Raw genomic sequence first — 21014 nt, 5'->3', positions numbered from 1 at the left:
AAGCTTCCTCTTCAGAGTCCAAAGCTTTGATTCTGTGGTTGAATTCCTCATTTTATAATCCAAACCCTCACGTTTATTGTACAAACCCTCATTTTTAGGGCCCAAACGCTCATTTTTATGCTGTAAATCATTTCACTGGAAAATGCCTCCTTTTTATGCTCCAAACGCCTCCTTTAGGGCACGAGCCTCAATGTTAGGTCCCAAAGATTTGGTTAAGAGCCCAAAGCTTTGAGTCTAGGGTTGAAAGCCTGCTTTTTACTCTACAAACCCTCCTGTTTAGGGCACAAACCCTCCTTTTTGGTGCACAAGCCCTCGCTGTTAGGGTGCAAACACTCCTGTTAAGATTCCCAAGCTTCGAGTCCAGGGTTGAAATCCACATCTTTATGCTCCAAGCGACCGTCTTTAGGCTTCAAATCCTACTTTTAATTCTGAAATCCCACTTTTTTACGCTCCAAACACTACATTAAGGGCACAAAGTCTCCATTTTAGGTCACAACGCTTCCTTTTTAGAGTCCGGAACGTTGGTTCCAGGGTTGAAAGCCTCCCTGTTCTGCTTCAAAGCGTCATTTAGAAGGTACAAGCCCTCATTTTTAGGGCGCAACGCCTCATTTTTTGGCCGCGAATCCTCCTTTTTAGGGGTCAATACGTCCTTTTTACTGTAAAATCCCTCACTTTTATGTTCCGGACATCTCATTTAGGGCACAAAGCCTTGTTTTGTGGTCCCAAAGCTTCCTCTTCAGAGTCCAAAGCTTTGATTCTGTGGTTGAATTCCTCGTTTTATAATCCCAATCCTCACGTTTATTGTACAAACCCTCATTTTTAGGGCCCAAACGCTCATTTTTATGCTGTAAATCATTTCACTGGAAAATGCCTCCTTTTTATGCTCCAAACGCCTCCTTTAGGGCACGAGCCTCAATGTTAGGTCCCAAAGATTTGGTTAAGAGCCCAAAGCTTGGAGTCTAGGGTTGAAAGCCTGCTTTTTACTCTACAAACCCTCCTGTTTAGGGCACAAACCCTCCTTTTCGGTGCACAAGCCCTCGCTGTTAGGGTGCAAACACTCCTGTTAAGATTCCCAAGCTTCGAGTCCAGGGTTGAAATCCACATCTTTATGCTCCAAGCGACCGTCTTTAGGCTTCAAATCCTACTTTTAATTCTGAAATCCCACTTTTTTACGCTCCAAACACTACATTAAGGGCACAAAGTCTCCATTTTAGGTCACAACGCTTCCTTTTTAGAGTCCGGAACGTTGGTTCCAGGGTTGAAAGCCTCCCTGTTCTGCTTCAAAGCGTCATTTAGAAGGTACAAGCCCTCATTTTTAGGGCGCAACGCCTCATTTTTTGGCCGCGAATCCTCCTTTTTAGGGGTCAATACGTCCTTTTTACTGTAAAATCCCTCACTTTTATGTTCCGGACATCTCATTTAGGGCACAAAGCCTTGTTTTGTGGTCAAAAAAGCTTCCTCTTCAGAGTCCAAAGCTTTGATTCTGTGGTTGAATTCCTCGTTTTATAATCCCAAACCTCACGTTTATTGTACAAACCCTCATTTTTAGGGCCCAAACGCTCATTTTTATGCTGTAAATCATTTCACTGGAAAATGCCTCCTTTTTATGCTCCAAACGCCTCCTTTAGGGCACGAGCCTCAATGTTAGGTCCCAAAGATTTGGTTAAGAGCCCAAAGCTTGGAGTCTAGGGTTGAAAGCCTGCTTTTTACTCTACAAACCCTCCTGTTTAGGGCACAAACCCTCCTTTTTGGTGCACAAGCCCTCGCTGTTAGGGTGCAAACACTCCTGTTAAGATTCCCAAGCTTCGAGTCCAGGGTTGAAATCCACATCTTTATGCTCCAAGCGACCGTCTTTAGGCTTCAAATCCTACTTTTAATTCTGAAATCCCACTTTTTTACGCTCCAAACACTACATTAAGGGCACAAAGTCTCCATTTTAGGTCACAACGCTTCCTTTTTAGAGTCCGGAACGTTGGTTCCAGGGTTGAAAGCCTCCCTGTTCTGCTTCAAAGCGTCATTTAGAAGGTACAAGCCCTCATTTTTAGGGCGCAACGCCTCATTTTTTGGCCGCGAATCCTCCTTTTTAGGGGTCAATACGTCCTTTTTACTGTAAAATCCCTCACTTTTATGTTCCGGACATCTCATTTAGGGCACAAAGCCTTGTTTTGTGGTCAAAAAAGCTTCCTCTTCAGAGTCCAAAGCTTTGATTCTGTGGTTGAATTCCTCGTGTTATAATCCAAACCCTCACGTTTATTGTACAAACCCTCATTTTTAGGGCCCAAACGCTCATTTTTATGCTGTAAATCATTTCACTGGAAAATGCCTCCTTTTTATGCTCCAAACGCCTCCTTTAGGGCACGAGCCTCAATGTTAGGTCCCAAAGATTTGGTTAAGAGCCCAAAGCTTTGAGTCTAGGGTTGAAAGCCTGCTTTTTACTCTACAAACCCTCCTGTTTAGGGCACAAACCCTCCTTTTTGGTGCACAAGCCCTCGCTGTTAGGGTGCAAACACTCCTGTTAAGATTCCCAAGCTTCGAGTCCAGGGTTGAAATCCACATCTTTATGCTCCAAGCGACCGTCTTTAGGCTTCAAATCCTACTTTTAATTCTGAAATCCCACTTTTTTACGCTCCAAACACTACATTAAGGGCACAAAGTCTCCATTTTAGGTCACAACGCTTCCTTTTTAGAGTCCGGAACGTTGGTTCCAGGGTTGAAAGCCTCCCTGTTCTGCTTCAAAGCGTCATTTAGAAGGTACAAGCCCTCATTTTTAGGGCGCAACGCCTCATTTTTTGGCCGCGAATCCTCCTTTTTAGGGGTCAATACGTCCTTTTTACTGTAAAATCCCTCACTTTTATGTTCCGGACATCTCATTTAGGGCACAAAGCCTTGTTTTGTGGTCCCAAAGCTTCCTCTTCAGAGTCCAAAGCTTTGATTCTGTGGTTGAATTCCTCGTTTTATAATCCAAACCCTCACGTTTATTGTACAAACCCTCATTTTTAGGGCCCAAACGCTCATTTTTATGCTGTAAATCATTTCACTGGAAAATGCCTCCTTTTTATGCTCCAAACGCCTCCTTTAGGGCACGAGCCTCAATGTTAGGTCCCAAAGATTTGGTTAAGAGCCCAAAGCTTGGAGTCTAGGGTTGAAAGCCTGCTTTTTACTCTACAAACCCTCCTGTTTAGGGCACAAACCCTCCTTTTTGGTGCACAAGCCCTCGCTGTTAGGGTGCAAACACTCCTGTTAAGATTCCCAAGCTTCGAGTCCAGGGTTGAAATCCACATCTTTATGCTCCAAGCGACCGTCTTTAGGCTTCAAATCCTACTTTTAATTCTGAAATCCCACTTTTTTACGCTCCAAACACTACATTAAGGGCACAAAGTCTCCATTTTAGGTCACAACGCTTCCTTTTTAGAGTCCGGAACGTTGGTTCCAGGGTTGAAAGCCTCCCTGTTCTGCTTCAAAGCGTCATTTAGAAGGTACAAGCCCTCATTTTTAGGGCGCAACGCCTCATTTTTTGGCCGCGAATCCTCCTTTTTAGGGGTCAATACGTCCTTTTTACTGTAAAATCCCTCACTTTTATGTTCCGGACATCTCATTTAGGGCACAAAGCCTTGTTTTGTGGTCCCAAAGCTTCCTCTTCAGAGTCCAAAGCTTTGATTCTGTGGTTGAATTCCTCGTTTTATAATCCAAACCCTCACGTTTATTGTACAAACCCTCATTTTTAGGGCCCAAACGCTCATTTTTATGCTGTAAATCATTTCACTGGAAAATGCCTCCTTTTTATGCTCCAAACGCCTCCTTTAGGGCACGAGCCTCAATGTTAGGTCCCAAAGATTTGGTTAAGAGCCCAAAGCTTGGAGTCTAGGGTTGAAAGCCTGCTTTTTACTCTACAAACCCTCCTGTTTAGGGCACAAACCCTCCTTTTTGGTGCACAAGCCCTCGCTGTTAGGGTGCAAACACTCCTGTTAAGATTCCCAAGCTTCGAGTCCAGGGTTGAAATCCACATCTTTATGCTCCAAGCGACCGTCTTTAGGCTTCAAATCCTACTTTTAATTCTGAAATCCCACTTTTTTACGCTCCAAACACTACATTAAGGGCACAAAGTCTCCATTTTAGGTCACAACGCTTCCTTTTTAGAGTCCGGAATGTTGGTTCCAGGGTTGAAAGCCTCCCTGTTCTGCTTCAAAGCGTCATTTAGAAGGTACAAGCCCTCATTTTTAGGGCGCAACGCCTCATTTTTTGGCCGCGAATCCTCCTTTTTAGGGGTCAATACGTCCTTTTTACTGTAAAATCCCTCACTTTTATGTTCCGGACATCTCATTTAGGGCACAAAGCCTTGTTTTGTGGTCCCAAAGCTTCCTCTTCAGAGTCCAAAGCTTTGATTCTGTGGTTGAATTCCTCGTTTCGTAATCCAAATCCTCACGTTTATTGTACAAACCCTCATTTTTAGGGCCCAAACGCTCATTTTTATGCTGTAAATCATTTCACTGGAAAATGCCTCCTTTTTATGCTCCAAACGCCTCCTTTAGGGCACGAGCCTCAATGTTAGGTCCCAAAGATTTGGTTAAGAGCCCAAAGCTTGGAGTCTAGGGTTGAAAGCCTGCTTTTTACTCTACAAACCCTCCTGTTTAGGGCACAAACCCTCCTTTTTGGTGCACAAGCCCTCGCTGTTAGGGTGCAAACACTCCTGTTAAGATTCCCAAGCTTCGAGTCCAGGGTTGAAATCCACATCTTTATGCTCCAAGCGACCGTCTTTAGGCTTCAAATCCTACTTTTAATTCTGAAATCCCACTTTTTTACGCTCCAAACACTACATTAAGGGCACAAAGTCTCCATTTTAGGTCACAACGCTTCCTTTTTAGAGTCCGGAACGTTGGTTCCAGGGTTGAAAGCCTCCCTGTTCTGCTTCAAAGCGTCATTTAGAAGGTACAAGCCCTCATTTTTAGGGCGCAACGCCTCATTTTTTGGCCGCGAATCCTCCTTTTTAGGGGTCAATACGTCCTTTTTACTGTAAAATCCCTCACTTTTATGTTCCGGACATCTCATTTAGGGCACAAAGCCTTGTTTTGTGGTCAAAAAAGCTTCCTCTTCAGAGTCCAAAGCTTTGATTCTGTGGTTGAATTCTTCGTTTTATAATCCAAACCCTCACGTTTATTGTACAAACCCTCATTTTTAGGGCCCAAACGCTCATTTTTATGCTGTAAATCATTTCACTGGAAAATGCCTCCTTTTTATGCTCCAAACGCCTCCTTTAGGGCACGAGCCTCAATGTTAGGTCCCAAAGATTTGGTTAAGAGCCCAAAGCTTGGAGTCTAGGGTTGAAAGCCTGCTTTTTACTCTACAAACCCTCCTGTTTAGGGCACAAACCCTCCTTTTTGGTGCACAAGCCCTCGCTGTTAGGGTGCAAACACTCCTGTTAAGATTCCCAAGCTTCGAGTCCAGGGTTGAAATCCACATCTTTATGCTCCAAGCGACCGTCTTTAGGCTTCAAATCCTACTTTTAATTCTGAAATCCCACTTTTTTACGCTCCAAACACTACATTAAGGGCACAAAGTCTCCATTTTAGGTCACAACGCTTCCTTTTTAGAGTCCGGAACGTTGGTTCCAGGGTTGAAAGCCTCCCTGTTCTGCTTCAAAGCGTCATTTAGAAGGTACAAGCCCTCATTTTTAGGGCGCAACGCCTCATTTTTTGGCCGCGAATCCTCCTTTTTAGGGGTCAATACGTCCTTTTTACTGTAAAATCCCTCACTTTTATGTTCCGGACATCTCATTTAGGGCACAAAGCCTTGTTTTGTGGTCAAAAAAGCTTCCTCTTCAGAGTCCAAAGCTTTGATTCTGTGGTTGAATTCCTCGTTTTATAATCCAAACCCTCACGTTTATTGTACAAACCCTCATTTTTAGGGCCCAAACGCTCATTTTTATGCTGTAAATCATTTCACTGGAAAATGCCTCCTTTTTATGCTCCAAACGCCTCCTTTAGGGCACGAGCCTCAATGTTAGGTCCCAAAGATTTGGTTAAGAGCCCAAAGCTTGGAGTCTAGGGTTGAAAGCCTGCTTTTTACTCTACAAACCCTCCTGTTTAGGGCACAAACCCTCCTTTTTGGTGCACAAGCCCTCGCTGTTAGGGTGCAAACACTCCTGTTAAGATTCCCAAGCTTCGAGTCCAGGGTTGAAATCCACATCTTTATGCTCCAAGCGACCGTCTTTAGGCTTCAAATCCTACTTTTAATTCTGAAATCCCACTTTTTTACGCTCCAAACACTACATTAAGGGCACAAAGTCTCCATTTTAGGTCACAACGCTTCCTTTTTAGAGTCCGGAATGTTGGTTCCAGGGTTGAAAGCCTCCCTGTTCTGCTTCAAAGCGTCATTTAGAAGGTACAAGCCCTCATTTTTAGGGCGCAACGCCTCATTTTTTGGCCGCGAATCCTCCTTTTTAGGGGTCAATACGTCCTTTTTACTGTAAAATCCCTCACTTTTATGTTCCGGACATCTCATTTAGGGCACAAAGCCTTGTTTTGTGGTCCCAAAGCTTCCTCTTCAGAGTCCAAAGCTTTGATTCTGTGGTTGAATTCCTCGTTTTATAATCCAAACCCTCACGTTTATTGTACAAACCCTCATTTTTAGGGCCCAAACGCTCATTTTTATGCTGTAAATCATTTCACTGGAAAATGCCTCCTTTTTATGCTCCAAACGCCTCCTTTAGGGCACGAGCCTCAATGTTAGGTCCCAAAGATTTGGTTAAGAGCCCAAAGCTTGGAGTCTAGGGTTGAAAGCCTGCTTTTTACTCTACAAACCCTCCTGTTTAGGGCACAAACCCTCCTTTTTGGTGCACAAGCCCTCGCTGTTAGGGTGCAAACACTCCTGTTAAGATTCCCAAGCTTCGAGTCCAGGGTTGAAATCCACATCTTTATGCTCCAAGCGACCGTCTTTAGGCTTCAAATCCTACTTTTAATTCTGAAATCCCACTTTTTTACGCTCCAAACACTACATTAAGGGCACAAAGTCTCCATTTTAGGTCACAACGCTTCCTTTTTAGAGTCCGGAACGTTGGTTCCAGGGTTGAAAGCCTCCCTGTTCTGCTTCAAAGCGTCATTTAGAAGGTACAAGCCCTCATTTTTAGGGCGCAACGCCTCATTTTTTGGCCGCGAATCCTCCTTTTTAGGGGTCAATACGTCCTTTTTGCTGTAAAATCCCTCACTTTTATGTTCCGGACATCTCATTTAGGGCACAAAGCCTTGTTTTGTGGTCAAAAAAGCTTCCTCTTCAGAGTCCAAAGCTTTGATTCTGTGGTTGAATTCCTCGTTTTATAATCCAAACCCTCACGTTTATTGTACAAACCCTCATTTTTAGGGCCCAAACGCTCATTTTTATGCTGTAAATCATTTCACTGGAAAATGCCTCCTTTTTATGCTCCAAACGCCTCCTTTAGGGCACGAGCCTCAATGTTAGGTCCCAAAGATTTGGTTAAGAGCCCAAAGCTTGGAGTCTAGGGTTGAAAGCCTGCTTTTTACTCTACAAACCCTCCTGTTTAGGGCACAAACCCTCCTTTTTGGTGCACAAGCCCTCGCTGTTAGGGTGCAAACACTCCTGTTAAGATTCCCAAGCTTCGAGTCCAGGGTTGAAATCCACATCTTTATGCTCCAAGCGACCGTCTTTAGGCTTCAAATCCTACTTTTAATTCTGAAATCCCACTTTTTTACGCTCCAAACACTACATTAAGGGCACAAAGTCTCCATTTTAGGTCACAACGCTTCCTTTTTAGAGTCCGGAATGTTGGTTCCAGGGTTGAAAGCCTCCCTGTTCTGCTTCAAAGCGTCATTTAGAAGGTACAAGCCCTCATTTTTAGGGCGCAACGCCTCATTTTTTGGCCGCGAATCCTCCTTTTTAGGGGTCAATACGTCCTTTTTACTGTAAAATCCCTCACTTTTATGTTCCGGACATCTCATTTAGGGCACAAAGCCTTGTTTTGTGGTCAAAAAAGCTTCCTCTTCAGAGTCCAAAGCTTTGATTCTGTGGTTGAATTCCTCGTTTTATAATCCAAACCCTCACGTTTATTGTACAAACCCTCATTTTTAGGGCCCAAACGCTCATTTTTATGCTGTAAATCATTTCACTGGAAAATGCCTCCTTTTTATGCTCCAAACGCCTCCTTTAGGGCACGAGCCTCAATGTTAGGTCCCAAAGATTTGGTTAAGAGCCCAAAGCTTGGAGTCTAGGGTTGAAAGCCTGCTTTTTACTCTACAAACCCTCCTGTTTAGGGCACAAACCCTCCTTTTTGGTGCACAAGCCCTCGCTGTTAGGGTGCAAACACTCCTGTTAAGATTCCCAAGCTTCGAGTCCAGGGTTGAAATCCACATCTTTATGCTCCAAGCGACCGTCTTTAGGCTTCAAATCCTACTTTTAATTCTGAAATCCCACTTTTTTACGCTCCAAACACTACATTAAGGGCACAAAGTCTCCATTTTAGGTCACAACGCTTCCTTTTTAGAGTCCGGAATGTTGGTTCCAGGGTTGAAAGCCTCCCTGTTCTGCTTCAAAGCGTCATTTAGAAGGTACAAGCCCTCATTTTTAGGGCGCAACGCCTCATTTTTTGGCCGCGAATCCTCCTTTTTAGGGGTCAATACGTCCTTTTTACTGTAAAATCCCTCACTTTTATGTTCCGGACATCTCATTTAGGGCACAAAGCCTTGTTTTGTGGTCAAAAAAGCTTCCTCTTCAGAGTCCAAAGCTTTGATTCTGTGGTTGAATTCCTCGTTTTATAATCCAAACCCTCACGTTTATTGTACAAACCCTCATTTTTAGGGCCCAAACGCTCATTTTTATGCTGTAAATCATTTCACTGGAAAATGCCTCCTTTTTATGCTCCAAACGCCTCCTTTAGGGCACAAGCCTCAATGTTAGGTCCCAAAGATTTGGTTAAGAGCCCAAAGCTTTGAGTCTAGGGTTGAAAGCCTGCTTTTTACTCTACAAACCCTCCTGTTTAGGGCACAAACCCTCCTTTTTGGTGCACAAGCCCTCGCTGTTAGGGTGCAAACACTCCTGTTAAGATTCCCAAGCTTCGAGTCCAGGGTTGAAATCCACATCTTTATGCTCCAAGCGACCGTCTTTAGGCTTCAAATCCTACTTTTAATTCTGAAATCCCACTTTTTTACGCTCCAAACACTACATTAAGGGCACAAAGTCTCCATTTTAGGTCACAACGCTTCCTTTTTAGAGTCCGGAACGTTGGTTCCAGGGTTGAAAGCCTCCCTGTTCTGCTTCAAAGCGTCATTTAGAAGGTACAAGCCCTCATTTTTAGGGCGCAACGCCTCATTTTTTGGCCGCGAATCCTCCTTTTTAGGGGTCAATACGTCCTTTTTACTGTAAAATCCCTCACTTTTATGTTCCGGACATCTCATTTAGGGCACAAAGCCTTGTTTTGTGGTCAAAAAAGCTTCCTCTTCAGAGTCCAAAGCTTTGATTCTGTGGTTGAATTCCTCGTTTTATAATCCCAAACCTCACGTTTATTGTACAAACCCTCGTTTTTAGGGCCCAAACGCTCATTTTTATGCTGTAAATCATTTCACTGGAAAATGCCTCCTTTTTATGCTCCAAACGCCTCCTTTAGGGCACGAGCCTCAATGTTAGGTCCCAAAGATTTGGTTAAGAGCCCAAAGCTTGGAGTCTAGGGTTGAAAGCCTGCTTTTTACTCTACAAACCCTCCTGTTTAGGGCACAAACCCTCCTTTTTGGTGCACAAGCCCTCGCTGTTAGGGTGCAAACACTCCTGTTAAGATTCCCAAGCTTCGAGTCCAGGGTTGAAATCCACATCTTTATGCTCCAAGCGACCGTCTTTAGGCTTCAAATCCTACTTTTAATTCTGAAATCCCACTTTTTTACGCTCCAAACACTACATTAAGGGCACAAAGTCTCCATTTTAGGTCACAACGCTTCCTTTTTAGAGTCCGGAACGTTGGTTCCAGGGTTGAAAGCCTCCCTGTTCTGCTTCAAAGCGTCATTTAGAAGGTACAAGCCCTCATTTTTAGGGCGCAACGCCTCATTTTTTGGCCGCGAATCCTCCTTTTTAGGGGTCAATACGTCCTTTTTGCTGTAAAATCCCTCACTTTTATGTTCCGGACATCTCATTTAGGGCACAAAGCCTTGTTTTGTGGTCAAAAAAGCTTCCTCTTCAGAGTCCAAAGCTTTGATTCTGTGGTTGAATTCCTCGTTTTATAATCCAAACCCTCACGTTTATTGTACAAACCCTCATTTTTAGGGCCCAAACGCTCATTTTTATGCTGTAAATCATTTCACTGGAAAATGCCTCCTTTTTATGCTCCAAACGCCTCCTTTAGGGCACGAGCCTCAATGTTAGGTCCCAAAGATTTGGTTAAGAGCCCAAAGCTTGGAGTCTAGGGTTGAAAGCCTGCTTTTTACTCTACAAACCCTCCTGTTTAGGGCACAAACCCTCCTTTTTGGTGCACAAGCCCTCGCTGTTAGGGTGCAAACACTCCTGTTAAGATTCCCAAGCTTCGAGTCCAGGGTTGAAATCCACATCTTTATGCTCCAAGCGACCGTCTTTAGGCTTCAAATCCTACTTTTAATTCTGAAATCCCACTTTTTTACGCTCCAAACACTACATTAAGGGCACAAAGTCTCCATTTTAGGTCACAACGCTTCCTTTTTAGAGTCCGGAATGTTGGTTCCAGGGTTGAAAGCCTCCCTGTTCTGCTTCAAAGCGTCATTTAGAAGGTACAAGCCCTCATTTTTAGGGCGCAACGCCTCATTTTTTGGCCGCGAATCCTCCTTTTTAGGGGTCAATACGTCCTTTTTACTGTAAAATCCCTCACTTTTATGTTCCGGACATCTCATTTAGGGCACAAAGCCTTGTTTTGTGGTCAAAAAAGCTTCCTCTTCAGAGTCCAAAGCTTTGATTCTCTGGTTGAATTCCTCGTTTTATAATCCAAACCCTCACGTTTATTGTACAAACCCTCATTTTTAGGGCCCAAACGCTCATTTTTATGCTGTAAATCATTTCACTGGAAAATGCCTCCTTTTTATGCTCCAAACGCCTCCTTTAGGGCACGAGCCTCAATGTTAGGTCCCAAAGATTTGGTTAAGAGCCCAAAGCTTGGAGTCTAGGGTTGAAAGCCTGCTTTTTACTCTACAAACCCTCCTGTTTAGGGCACAAACCCTCCTTTTTGGTGCACAAGCCCTCGCTGTTAGGGTGCAAACACTCCTGTTAAGATTCCCAAGCTTCGAGTCCAGGGTTGAAATCCACATCTTTATGCTCCAAGCGACCGTCTTTAGGCTTCAAATCCTACTTTTAATTCTGAAATCCCACTTTTTTACGCTCCAAACACTACATTAAGGGCACAAAGTCTCCATTTTAGGTCACAACGCTTCCTTTTTAGAGTCCGGAACGTTGGTTCCAGGGTTGAAAGCCTCCCTGTTCTGCTTCAAAGCGTCATTTAGAAGGTACAAGCCCTCATTTTTAGGGCGCAACGCCTCATTTTTTGGCCGCGAATCCTCCTTTTTAGGGGTCAATACGTCCTTTTTACTGTAAAATCCCTCACTTTTATGTTCCGGACATCTCATTTAGGGCACAAAGCCTTGTTTTGTGGTCAAAAAAGCTTCCTCTTCAGAGTCCAAAGCTTTGATTCTGTGGTTGAATTCCTCGTTTTATAATCCAAACCCTCACGTTTATTGTACAAACCCTCATTTTTAGGGCCCAAACGCTCATTTTTATGCTGTAAATCATTTCACTGGAAAATGCCTCCTTTTTATGCTCCAAACGCCTCCTTTAGGGCACGAGCCTCAATGTTAGGTCCCAAAGATTTGGTTAAGAGCCCAAAGCTTGGAGTCTAGGGTTGAAAGCCTGCTTTTTACTCTACAAACCCTCCTGTTTAGGGCACAAACCCTCCTTTTTGGTGCACAAGCCCTCGCTGTTAGGGTGCAAACACTCCTGTTAAGATTCCCAAGCTTCGAGTCCAGGGTTGAAATCCACATCTTTATGCTCCAAGCGACCGTCTTTAGGCTTCAAATCCTACTTTTAATTCTGAAATCCCACTTTTTTACGCTCCAAACACTACATTAAGGGCACAAAGTCTCCATTTTAGGTCACAACGCTTCCTTTTTAGAGTCCGGAACGTTGGTTCCAGGGTTGAAAGCCTCCCTGTTCTGCTTCAAAGCGTCATTTAGAAGGTACAAGCCCTCATTTTTAGGGCGCAACGCCTCATTTTTTGGCCACGAATCCTCCTTTTTAGGGGTCAATACGTCCTTTTTACTGTAAAATCCCTCACTTTTATGTTCCGGACATCTCATTTAGGGCACAAAGCCTTGTTTTGTGGTCAAAAAAGCTTCCTCTTCAGAGTCCAAAGCTTTGATTCTGTGGTTGAATTCCTCGTTTTATAATCCAAATCCTCACGTTTATTGTACAAACCCTCATTTTTAGGGCCCAAACGCTCATTTTTATGCTGTAAATCATTTCACAGGAAAATGCCTCCTTTTTATGCTCCAAACGCCTCCTTTAGGGCACGAGCCTGAAGTGCTAAGGCTTGGACAATAAGCCCAAGCCAGAGTTGACCTATAGATGAATCCTGTACATTTTATAACTAATAATCATTGTACTAATAGGTATTATACTAAGTTATAGCAAACCACCTATTTTGATGTAAAAGGTGGAAATACTGAAGCCTGAGCAACAGGCCTTGAACTGGAACTGCTAACTCTGTATGTAGTCATTAGTGAAATATGCATAGAAGATGTAGTTTAAACATCATAAAACATGTCTATCCTGAATGTATCCTTATATTTCTTTATGTGTGGGCAAGATAACAAGGCCACGGAAACAGTTGTCTGGCCTTGTGACCTTGCTCATAAATTAACTAGATAAGCAGGGAAACTCCCTTAGCTTCTCCCTTAAGCCCTGGCCAGGCTCTGGGGGGAACCTAACTGAGATGAAAACCAGATATTTCCGCTTAAAACAAAGGTGTCAGCTATTCTGGCTTACTGATTTTTAGGTATATAAGGCTGGGCCCGCTCACAGCGACTTTGGAAGCCTCACCTACGGGTGGACGCACCGCGTAGGATTTCCCACTTGCAGGGAAAGGCTCTCCAAATCCTCGCTGTGACCGGGGCTCCCCAGCGACTGCGGATCTGGATGATGGTAACGTATGCAAGTGGTGATGTATCTTTCTTAATCACTATTCTCTCTCTCAGGCAGTAATGATTTGATGCATTACCCTGTATTTTCCTATTTGTTTAAGCGCGCTACTTTGTCTTTTCTTACTGTATGTTTTCTATATTATTCTGTTATATTATTTAGTTATTTCTAGTAAATACACCTGCTCTTTTCACTCTGGTGTCTGAGTTTAATTGATATCCCTGATCAGCAAAACATAAATTGGTGTCAGAAGTGGGATACGACAAAAATGCCGTTATTTAAATTTAAAGGTAATTTGTCAAGTCCACCAGAAATCCCTGGCTGGGAAAATTCTCCCTATAGTTCGCTGGCTCAGGAGTGGGCTAGGGTCGGAGGACCGTGCGAACAATGGGAGAGCTGGCTGAAAGAAGCCGAGCCATTAGATGTTTTAAATTGTATGAAAAAGATACCTATTGAAAAAGGAAAAGAAATTACAAATTCAAATAAATGGGGATGGGTTTTGTTAACTGCATACAGAAAACAGCACCAGAGTAAAGAGAGGTTACTGTTAGAGCGCTCCCAGATGGAGCGGCAGATGTGTGATTTACAGAGTCAAATAGTGATGTTGCAGTGCCAGAATAAGTTGCTTGCTGATAAGCTGGATACTTATCAGACAGTGGCGGAGAAAGCTGCAGTGCGAGTAGCACAATATAAGTACAAGAAAAGGAGAGGGCGAGTGAATCATAAGAAAGTGCATGCAATAATTGCAGATGCAGGTGTGCAATGGGACCCAGAGAAATGGGATGGTGATATTTGGGATTCTACAGATTCTGATGAGGCTGGTTCCACAGATGAATTTATAGATGCAAAACCTGTGTGGAGGCGAAAGATAGAAGTGGATCCTAATACTATGCAATCTGTGAGGAAGGATACCATAGAGGATTATACACAGCATGAAGTAAACGATATAATTGAGAGATTTAAGCAGAAACCGGGGGAACCCCTACTCTCTTGGATGGTGCGTTTGCATGATCAGGGAGCTGCAGGGATAACCCTAGATGAAAGAGATTCTAAAAAGTTTTTGATTTTAAGTTCAGATTCATTTGTGCAAGATGCATTTCGAAACAACCATCAGGGTATCCATTTGTTAGCATTGGCTGCTCTGGGATGTGCTACTAAATATCCTACAGAAAATGATTGGCCGGCATCTGACCGTCAGTGGTATACTTTGAGAGATTGTATACAGCGAATGAAAGAGGAAGGGATGAAAGCAGCTATATTTTTAGGAAACACTGACCTTTTCATGCAGTATCCTTTGTCGGTCACTATGAGAAACAGAGTGATTAAAACTGCTCCACCAGCATATAAAAATGTAATTATGACCCTCCTCATTAATGAAACGGGGAACCCCCTCAATGAAGTAATTGAAAAGGTGCAACAATTGCGTGACCTTGGAGAATGGGGCCCCCGAGGGAGTGCAGGGAATCGAGATACTCGAGACAGCCCTAAACGCAGTGAAAATAGGATTTCTCGTAAGGAAATGTTTACTGCTTTATTAAAAGATGGTATGTCCCGTGAAAAAATAGATGGAATTTCGACTCCAGAAATGTGGAAAATATATAAACAGAGAGGGTTGAATAAACCCGGCAAAAAGGTGCAATATTCACAGGCAAAAAAGGCAGGGGCAACTCAGCCTTCGGCGCCACCTCTTGACCCTCAACGGGACCTTCCATCTGCTCACGGAGGGCCCCCCGTGAGTGGATCATCGGTTCCGGGGGCAAAAGAGGATTGGGCACCGTTCTCTGACTTGTACCCTTTACAGGAGGCAAGGGAGGTGAGCCAACATTATGATCAGCACAAATGAATTAATGGCCAAGCTCCAGTGCAGTGGGTACAAAAGGACCGACGGCCTCATGTGGAGCTTAAAATTTTCTGGAACAACCAATCCCCACAAACTGTAAATGCTTTAATTGACACTGGAGCGGAGGCCTCTTTAATTTTTGGAAACCCAAAGAAGTATAGGGGACAACCTGTAGTTATTACTGGGTTGGGAGGAAAACAAATTGAAGCAGTGCAAACAAAAATGGAAATGAAAATAGGGAACCTCCCAAAGCGATTATACCCGGTAATGATTGTTCCTATTCCTGAATATATAATTGGTATAGACATTTTAAAAGGTCTGACTTTAAATCTCTCTGATGGTCAGTATCAATTTGGAGTCAGATCCTACATTAGTGCCAGACCTGTTACAGTTGGCAAAGTAAAAATACCTCCTGTGCAGATCCCTGCTGTAACTAAGTTGGTTACAATGAAGCAATATAGAATTCCAGGAGGACATGAAGAAATATCACAGACAATTAAAGATTTATTAGATGTAGGAGTTTTAAAACCAACCACCACTGCTTGGAACAATCCGATATGGCCTGTCAAAAAAAGTGATGGATCCTGGAGAATGACGGTGGATTTTAGAGAGTTAAATAAACACACTCCACCGCTCACAGCAGCTGTGCCAGACACTGTCACTTTAATAGAAAGGGTGCAGAAGCATCCAGGAACTTGGTATGCTGTAATAGATTTAGCTAATGCATTTTTTACTATCCCAATTGCAGAAGAGCACTGGGACCAGTTTGCTTTCACGTGGCAGGGCCGGCAATACACTTTTACCAGATTACCACAAGGGTGGTTGCACAGCCCCACTATCTGCCATAGAATTATAGCTGAACACTTAGACGAAATACAACTGCCTCCTCACACACAGTTAAGTCACTACATAGATGATATTCTGATTCAAGGAAATAATGAGGAGGAAGTACAACAAGTTCTTGAATTAATAGTAGATCATATGAAACAAAAGGGGTGGGAAATTAACCCTGAAAAAATCCAAGGACCGTCTCAGACAGTGAAGTTTCTGGGAATTCAGTGGCATTGCGGGCATCGAGAAATACTGCCTAAAGCCCGACAAAAGATTTTGGATTTTGCTGTACCACAAAACAAAAAAGAAGCTCAGAGATTTATTGGATTATTCGGTTTCTGGAGGCAACATATTCCCCATTTAGGACAAATTTTAACCCCCTTGTATAAGGTGACAAGGAAAAAAGCTGCTTTTGAGTTAGCTAAAGAAGCCATTCAAAAGGCATTAGATTTATGGCCCCTGCAGGAAGGGGAGGTAGAATTGAATGTGTCAGTAAACAAATCCCATGCTAACTGGAGTCTGTGGCAGAAACAGGGAAAGAAAAAAGTTCCTTTAGGATTTTGGGGCAGGAAGCTGCCAGAGGCAGGAAACAATTATACTCCTTTTGAGAAACAATTATTAGCATGTTATTGGGCATTAGTTGAAACGGAACAGCTTACAATAGGCCATGAAGTGGCTCTCCGTCCTGAGATTCCTATCATGCAATGGGTTAAAAGTTCTCCAAAAACTCATCGAATTGGGCATGCTCAGGAATCAAGCATTATAAAGTGGAAATGGTATATTCAAGATAGAGCAAAGATAGGAGTGGGTGGAATAGCCACCCTCCATGAGCGAGTGGCTACTATTCCCACAGAGGATCAGGAAATAAACCCTGATTTTACAGCTGAACAGGAATCCCCAGTACAGTGGGGAAAGGCTTTGGACCAATTAGAACCCTCTGCAAAGGAACATGCCTGGTTTACTGATGGATCAGCAAAGTACATAGGAGGGAAAAGGTTTTGGAAAGCAGTAGCCTATCATCCTCATTCAGAAAAATTTTTAGAAACTACAGGAGAAGGAAAAAGCAGTCAGTATGCTGAATTGTATGCAGTGTATATGGCTCTGAGACAAGAAGACCTAGGTGAATGTCATCTATATACTGACTCTTGGTCAGTAGCTAATGGATTAACAACTTGGCTGCCGACGTGGGTAGCAAAGGATTGGAAAATATATTCCAAAGAAGTTTGGGGAAAAGAACTGTGGAAAGATATTTGGGAAATAATACAAAGAACTAAAGTTACTGTGTTTCATGTGGATGCTCATAGTAACACTGACACTCTAGAAAGACTTTATAACTCTGTTACAGACAACCGGGCAAAGATTTCCCAAGCTGGATTGGAATTCCCTCAGAAGGAGGATCATGAAGGCTTGGCGAAATGGGCACATCAAAAGTGTGGGCACCTCGGAGAAAAAGCCACTTATAGGTGGGCTCAAGATCGTGGCATAACAATGTCACTTGATATGATTAAAACCATAATTGCTCAGTGCCCTGTGTGTCAGCACACTCATAAACGCCCGGTACCACATGTGATAAAAGGACAACTGGGGAGAGGGAAGTTGCCAGGACAAATTTGGCAAATGGATTATGTTGGACCCCTACCCCAAGATCGAGGGTGCAAATACATTTGCACAGCTGTAGATACTTACTCTGGATATTTGATTGCTCATCCCTGTAAGAGAGCCACCCATCATAGTACTATTTGTACCATAGACTTAATAGTTTTATACTATGGAATTCCACTACAAATTCAAACTGACAATGGCTCTCATTTTCGAAACAAGTTTGTACAGCAATATGCTGAACAACAAAATATTCAATGGGTTTTTCATATACCATATTACCCACAAGCTGCTGGATTGGTTGAGCGAATGAATGGGTTGCTAAAAGAGCAATTGAGAAAATTGGGGGATGGGAACCTATCCCGATGGAGGTCCCATCTCACAGATGCATTACATATTCTCAACAACAGGCCTATTGGGGAAATGGAAACCCCCTTAATGCGTATGACTACACCCAATCTGCAAATAAAACCTTTGACAGTAAATGAGACTTTAACTTACTGGGAAATTGTCCCAGGTGCCCTGGCCCCTTATCGGGCCACTCCAGAAGCTGCAGGGTTAGATCTTTATGCATTAAAATTGACAAAAGTGACCCCGAAACAGATAAGGGTCATAGATACTGGTGTAGGAATTCAGATTCCTACTGGACATTTTGGACTAGTAACAGCTCGCTCGAGCCTAGCCCTGAAAGGTGTTCAAGTCATGGGAGGGGTGATTGATGCAGATTATCAAGGTGAAATTAAAGTAATCTTGTTGAACAACAGTGATCAAGATTTGACTATTCAACCCCGTGACCGAGTAGCACAATTGTTGATACTACCGGTTTTGCAAGCAGGGGTAAAGAAAGGGGATCCACCCCCAGTCACCACAGTCCAAGAAAGAAAGGGGTTTGGATCAACAGATATTAATAATGGAGCCAAAGTATGGGTCCAAAGGCCAAGCGGCCCCCCTGAAGCGGCTGAAGTAATAGCCACGGGGAAGGACAATACCATTCTGATTATGAAACCTGGGCAAGAAAAATGGGAATATATCCCTGCAACAAAATGTTATTTGCGAGAATAACTAGATGGTATAGAATTTTGTTTTATAGATTCTACACGATTGAATCTACCTGTCTACCGCAACGGCCCCTTCGGGAGAGGATATTATCCACGTAACCTGATCTAAGAAACTGATCTTCGAAGAACAGAAGATATAAGGACAATGAAATTGTTGTTGGTATTACTAATTAGATGCTGTTATTGTAATCAAATTGCAAATTGGGAAAACAGGTTCTTGTCCCTCGGAGAAACAATAGCAAAAATATTCGACCTGCGCAACTGTTGGGTCTGCGGGAGCCCAGGCGGATTTGAGGACTGGCCTTGGACAGCCCAACCGGTGTCACCTAGATGGTGGATCAGCACGCGAAGCGATGTACACGAAACAACAGGATTTTGGACTGATGACAGCGACCCTTGGCGACTGCATTTTCCCGGAAAAGGTCTTTTCTGTCTCAATCGGACACGAGAACATGGGGTTCAAATGGGGAAAAGTGTTTGTGAATGGACCTTGTCTCTTGGGTTTGATTGTTGGACTCCTAATTGTCCTCCTTATAATTGTTTTAAATATCGGAACAGATGGAATCAAACACATGTTAAACTCACTAATGGTAGCTGGGTAAGATGTTCTTACCACAAGTATAAGCAAGATTTTGAAGGCTGTAAAGCCGTAGGACAGGACGGTTTCTTTGACCATTTATTTCTGAGCTGTCCCAGAGATAACTCTACAAGTAAAACTCATGTTGTCCGAGATTATCAGTGGAAGTGGCAACACCAAAATGGCACCCGAACTCATTTTAGTACGTTCTGGTCCAAATCTAACAAAACATCTCGGGGATGTAATTGTAAATGGAAATCCCCTGTGGGAGCCTGGAGATGCACCTATTGTGATTCTTATGGTGCATCCACTGTGGTCGGAGGACCACTAGGCCCAGGAAACACATTATATTTTGACCCACCAATTGATGATGAAACCTGGGAAGGTCCCTTTGCCAATGGAACTTGGGCTTTAAAGGGACATTATTGGATTTGTGGCCAACATGCTTATCGGAGGCTACCCCCAAATTGGTCAGGAATATGCTATATAGGATACATCCGACCCCTATTCTTTCTACTGTCACAAGATCAGGGAAAGGGGCTTGGAGTCAAAGTATATGATGATTTGGTTAGAGAAAAACGGTCCATTGACACTTCCATAACTAGGGGAAGTGCTCAAAAATGGGGACAGGATGAATGGCCACCTGAAAGAATCATAGAACATTACGGTCCAGCTTCTTGGAATCCTAACGAAATAATTTCAGGTGCCAGGGAACCCATTTATAACTTAAATCGAATAATTCGGTTACAAGCCGTTTTAGAAATAATAACTAATCAGACAGCTATGGCTCTTGACCTTCTGGCTGACCAATCCACTCAAATGAGGAATGCGATTTTTCAGCATCGCATGGTCTTAGATTATCTGTTAGCAGAAGAAGGTGGGGTTTGTGGGAAATTAAATGAATCCAATTGCTGTTTACAAATTGATGACAATGGGAAAGTAGTAAAACAAATAACTCAAGAGATGAGAAAACTAGCTCATGTACCGATCCAAACATGGAAAGGCTTGGACCTGGATCCGTTCTCATGGCTGCCAGGGGGTCCCTGGATCAAACGTGCCCTTTTCTTTTTCCTTTGTGCTGTTGCTAGCCTAGTGTTTATTCCTTGCTTAATCCCTTGTGGTATACAGTTGATTAAGCGCGCAGTAACAGAAATGCAATTTGTAGTTGTACCTGACAAGACATCATCAATTGATGAACGAGAACTAATGTCACTAACCATAGAAATGATTTGAGAACCATGATTCACCTATAGGTCAAAGGACCGAATGAAGTGCTAAGGCTTGGACAACAGGCCCAAGCCAGAGTTGACCTATAGATGAATCCTGTACATTTTATAACTAATAATCATTGTACTAATAGGTATTATACTAAGTTATAGCAAACCACCTATTTTGATGTAAAAGGTGGAAATACTGAAGCCTGAGCAACAGGCCTTGAACTGAAACTGCTAACTCTGTATGTAGTCATTAGTGAAATATGCATAGAAGATGTAGTTTAAACATCATAAAACATGTCTATCCTGAATGTATCCTTATATTTCTTTATGTGTGGGCAAGATAACAAGGCCACGGAAACAGTTGTCTGGCCTTGTGACCTTGCTCATAAATTAACTAGATAAGCAGGGAAACTCCCTTAGCTTCTCCCTTAAGCCCTGGCCAGGCTCTGGGGGGAACCTAACTGAGATGAAAACCAGATATTTCCGCTTAAAACAAAGGTGTCAGCTATTCTGGCTTACTGATTTTTAGGTATATAAGGCTGGGCCCGCTCACAGCGACTTTGGAAGCCTCACCTACGGGTGGACGCACCGCGTAGGATTTCCCACTTGCAGGGAAAGGCTCTCCAAATCCTCGCTGTGACCGGGGCTCCCCAGCGACTGCGGATCTGGATGATGGTAACGTATGCAAGTGGTGATGTATCTTTCTTAATCACTATTCTCTCTCTCAGGCAGTAATGATTTGATGC

General features: G+C 43.2%; 1 protein-coding gene across 1 annotated transcript; it reads left to right on the top strand.

Annotated features, from left to right (window-relative positions):
* Window positions 1-17066: 17066 nt before the first annotated feature.
* On the top strand, window positions 17067-20284 carry LOC141917593 (syncytin-2-like). The gene is made up of 2 exons (XM_074810935.1): window positions 17067-17280; window positions 18483-20284. The coding sequence occupies exon 2, from the start codon at window positions 18620-18622 to the stop codon at window positions 20282-20284; it is 1665 nt and encodes a 554-aa protein (XP_074667036.1). The 5' UTR covers window positions 17067-17280; window positions 18483-18619.
* Window positions 20285-21014: the final 730 nt, after the last annotated feature.

The sequence above is a fragment of the Strix aluco genome, chromosome W, assembly GCF_031877795.1.
Source record: "Strix aluco isolate bStrAlu1 chromosome W, bStrAlu1.hap1, whole genome shotgun sequence".
Classification (NCBI taxonomy): domain Eukaryota; kingdom Metazoa; phylum Chordata; class Aves; order Strigiformes; family Strigidae; genus Strix; species Strix aluco.
This window is presented reverse-complemented; position numbering and strand designations above follow the sequence as displayed.

Coding starts and splice junctions, on each gene's coding strand:
- LOC141917593 (XM_074810935.1), top strand. CDS start 18,620: ATGAAATTGTTGTTGGTATTACTAATTAGATGCTGTTATTGTAATCAA.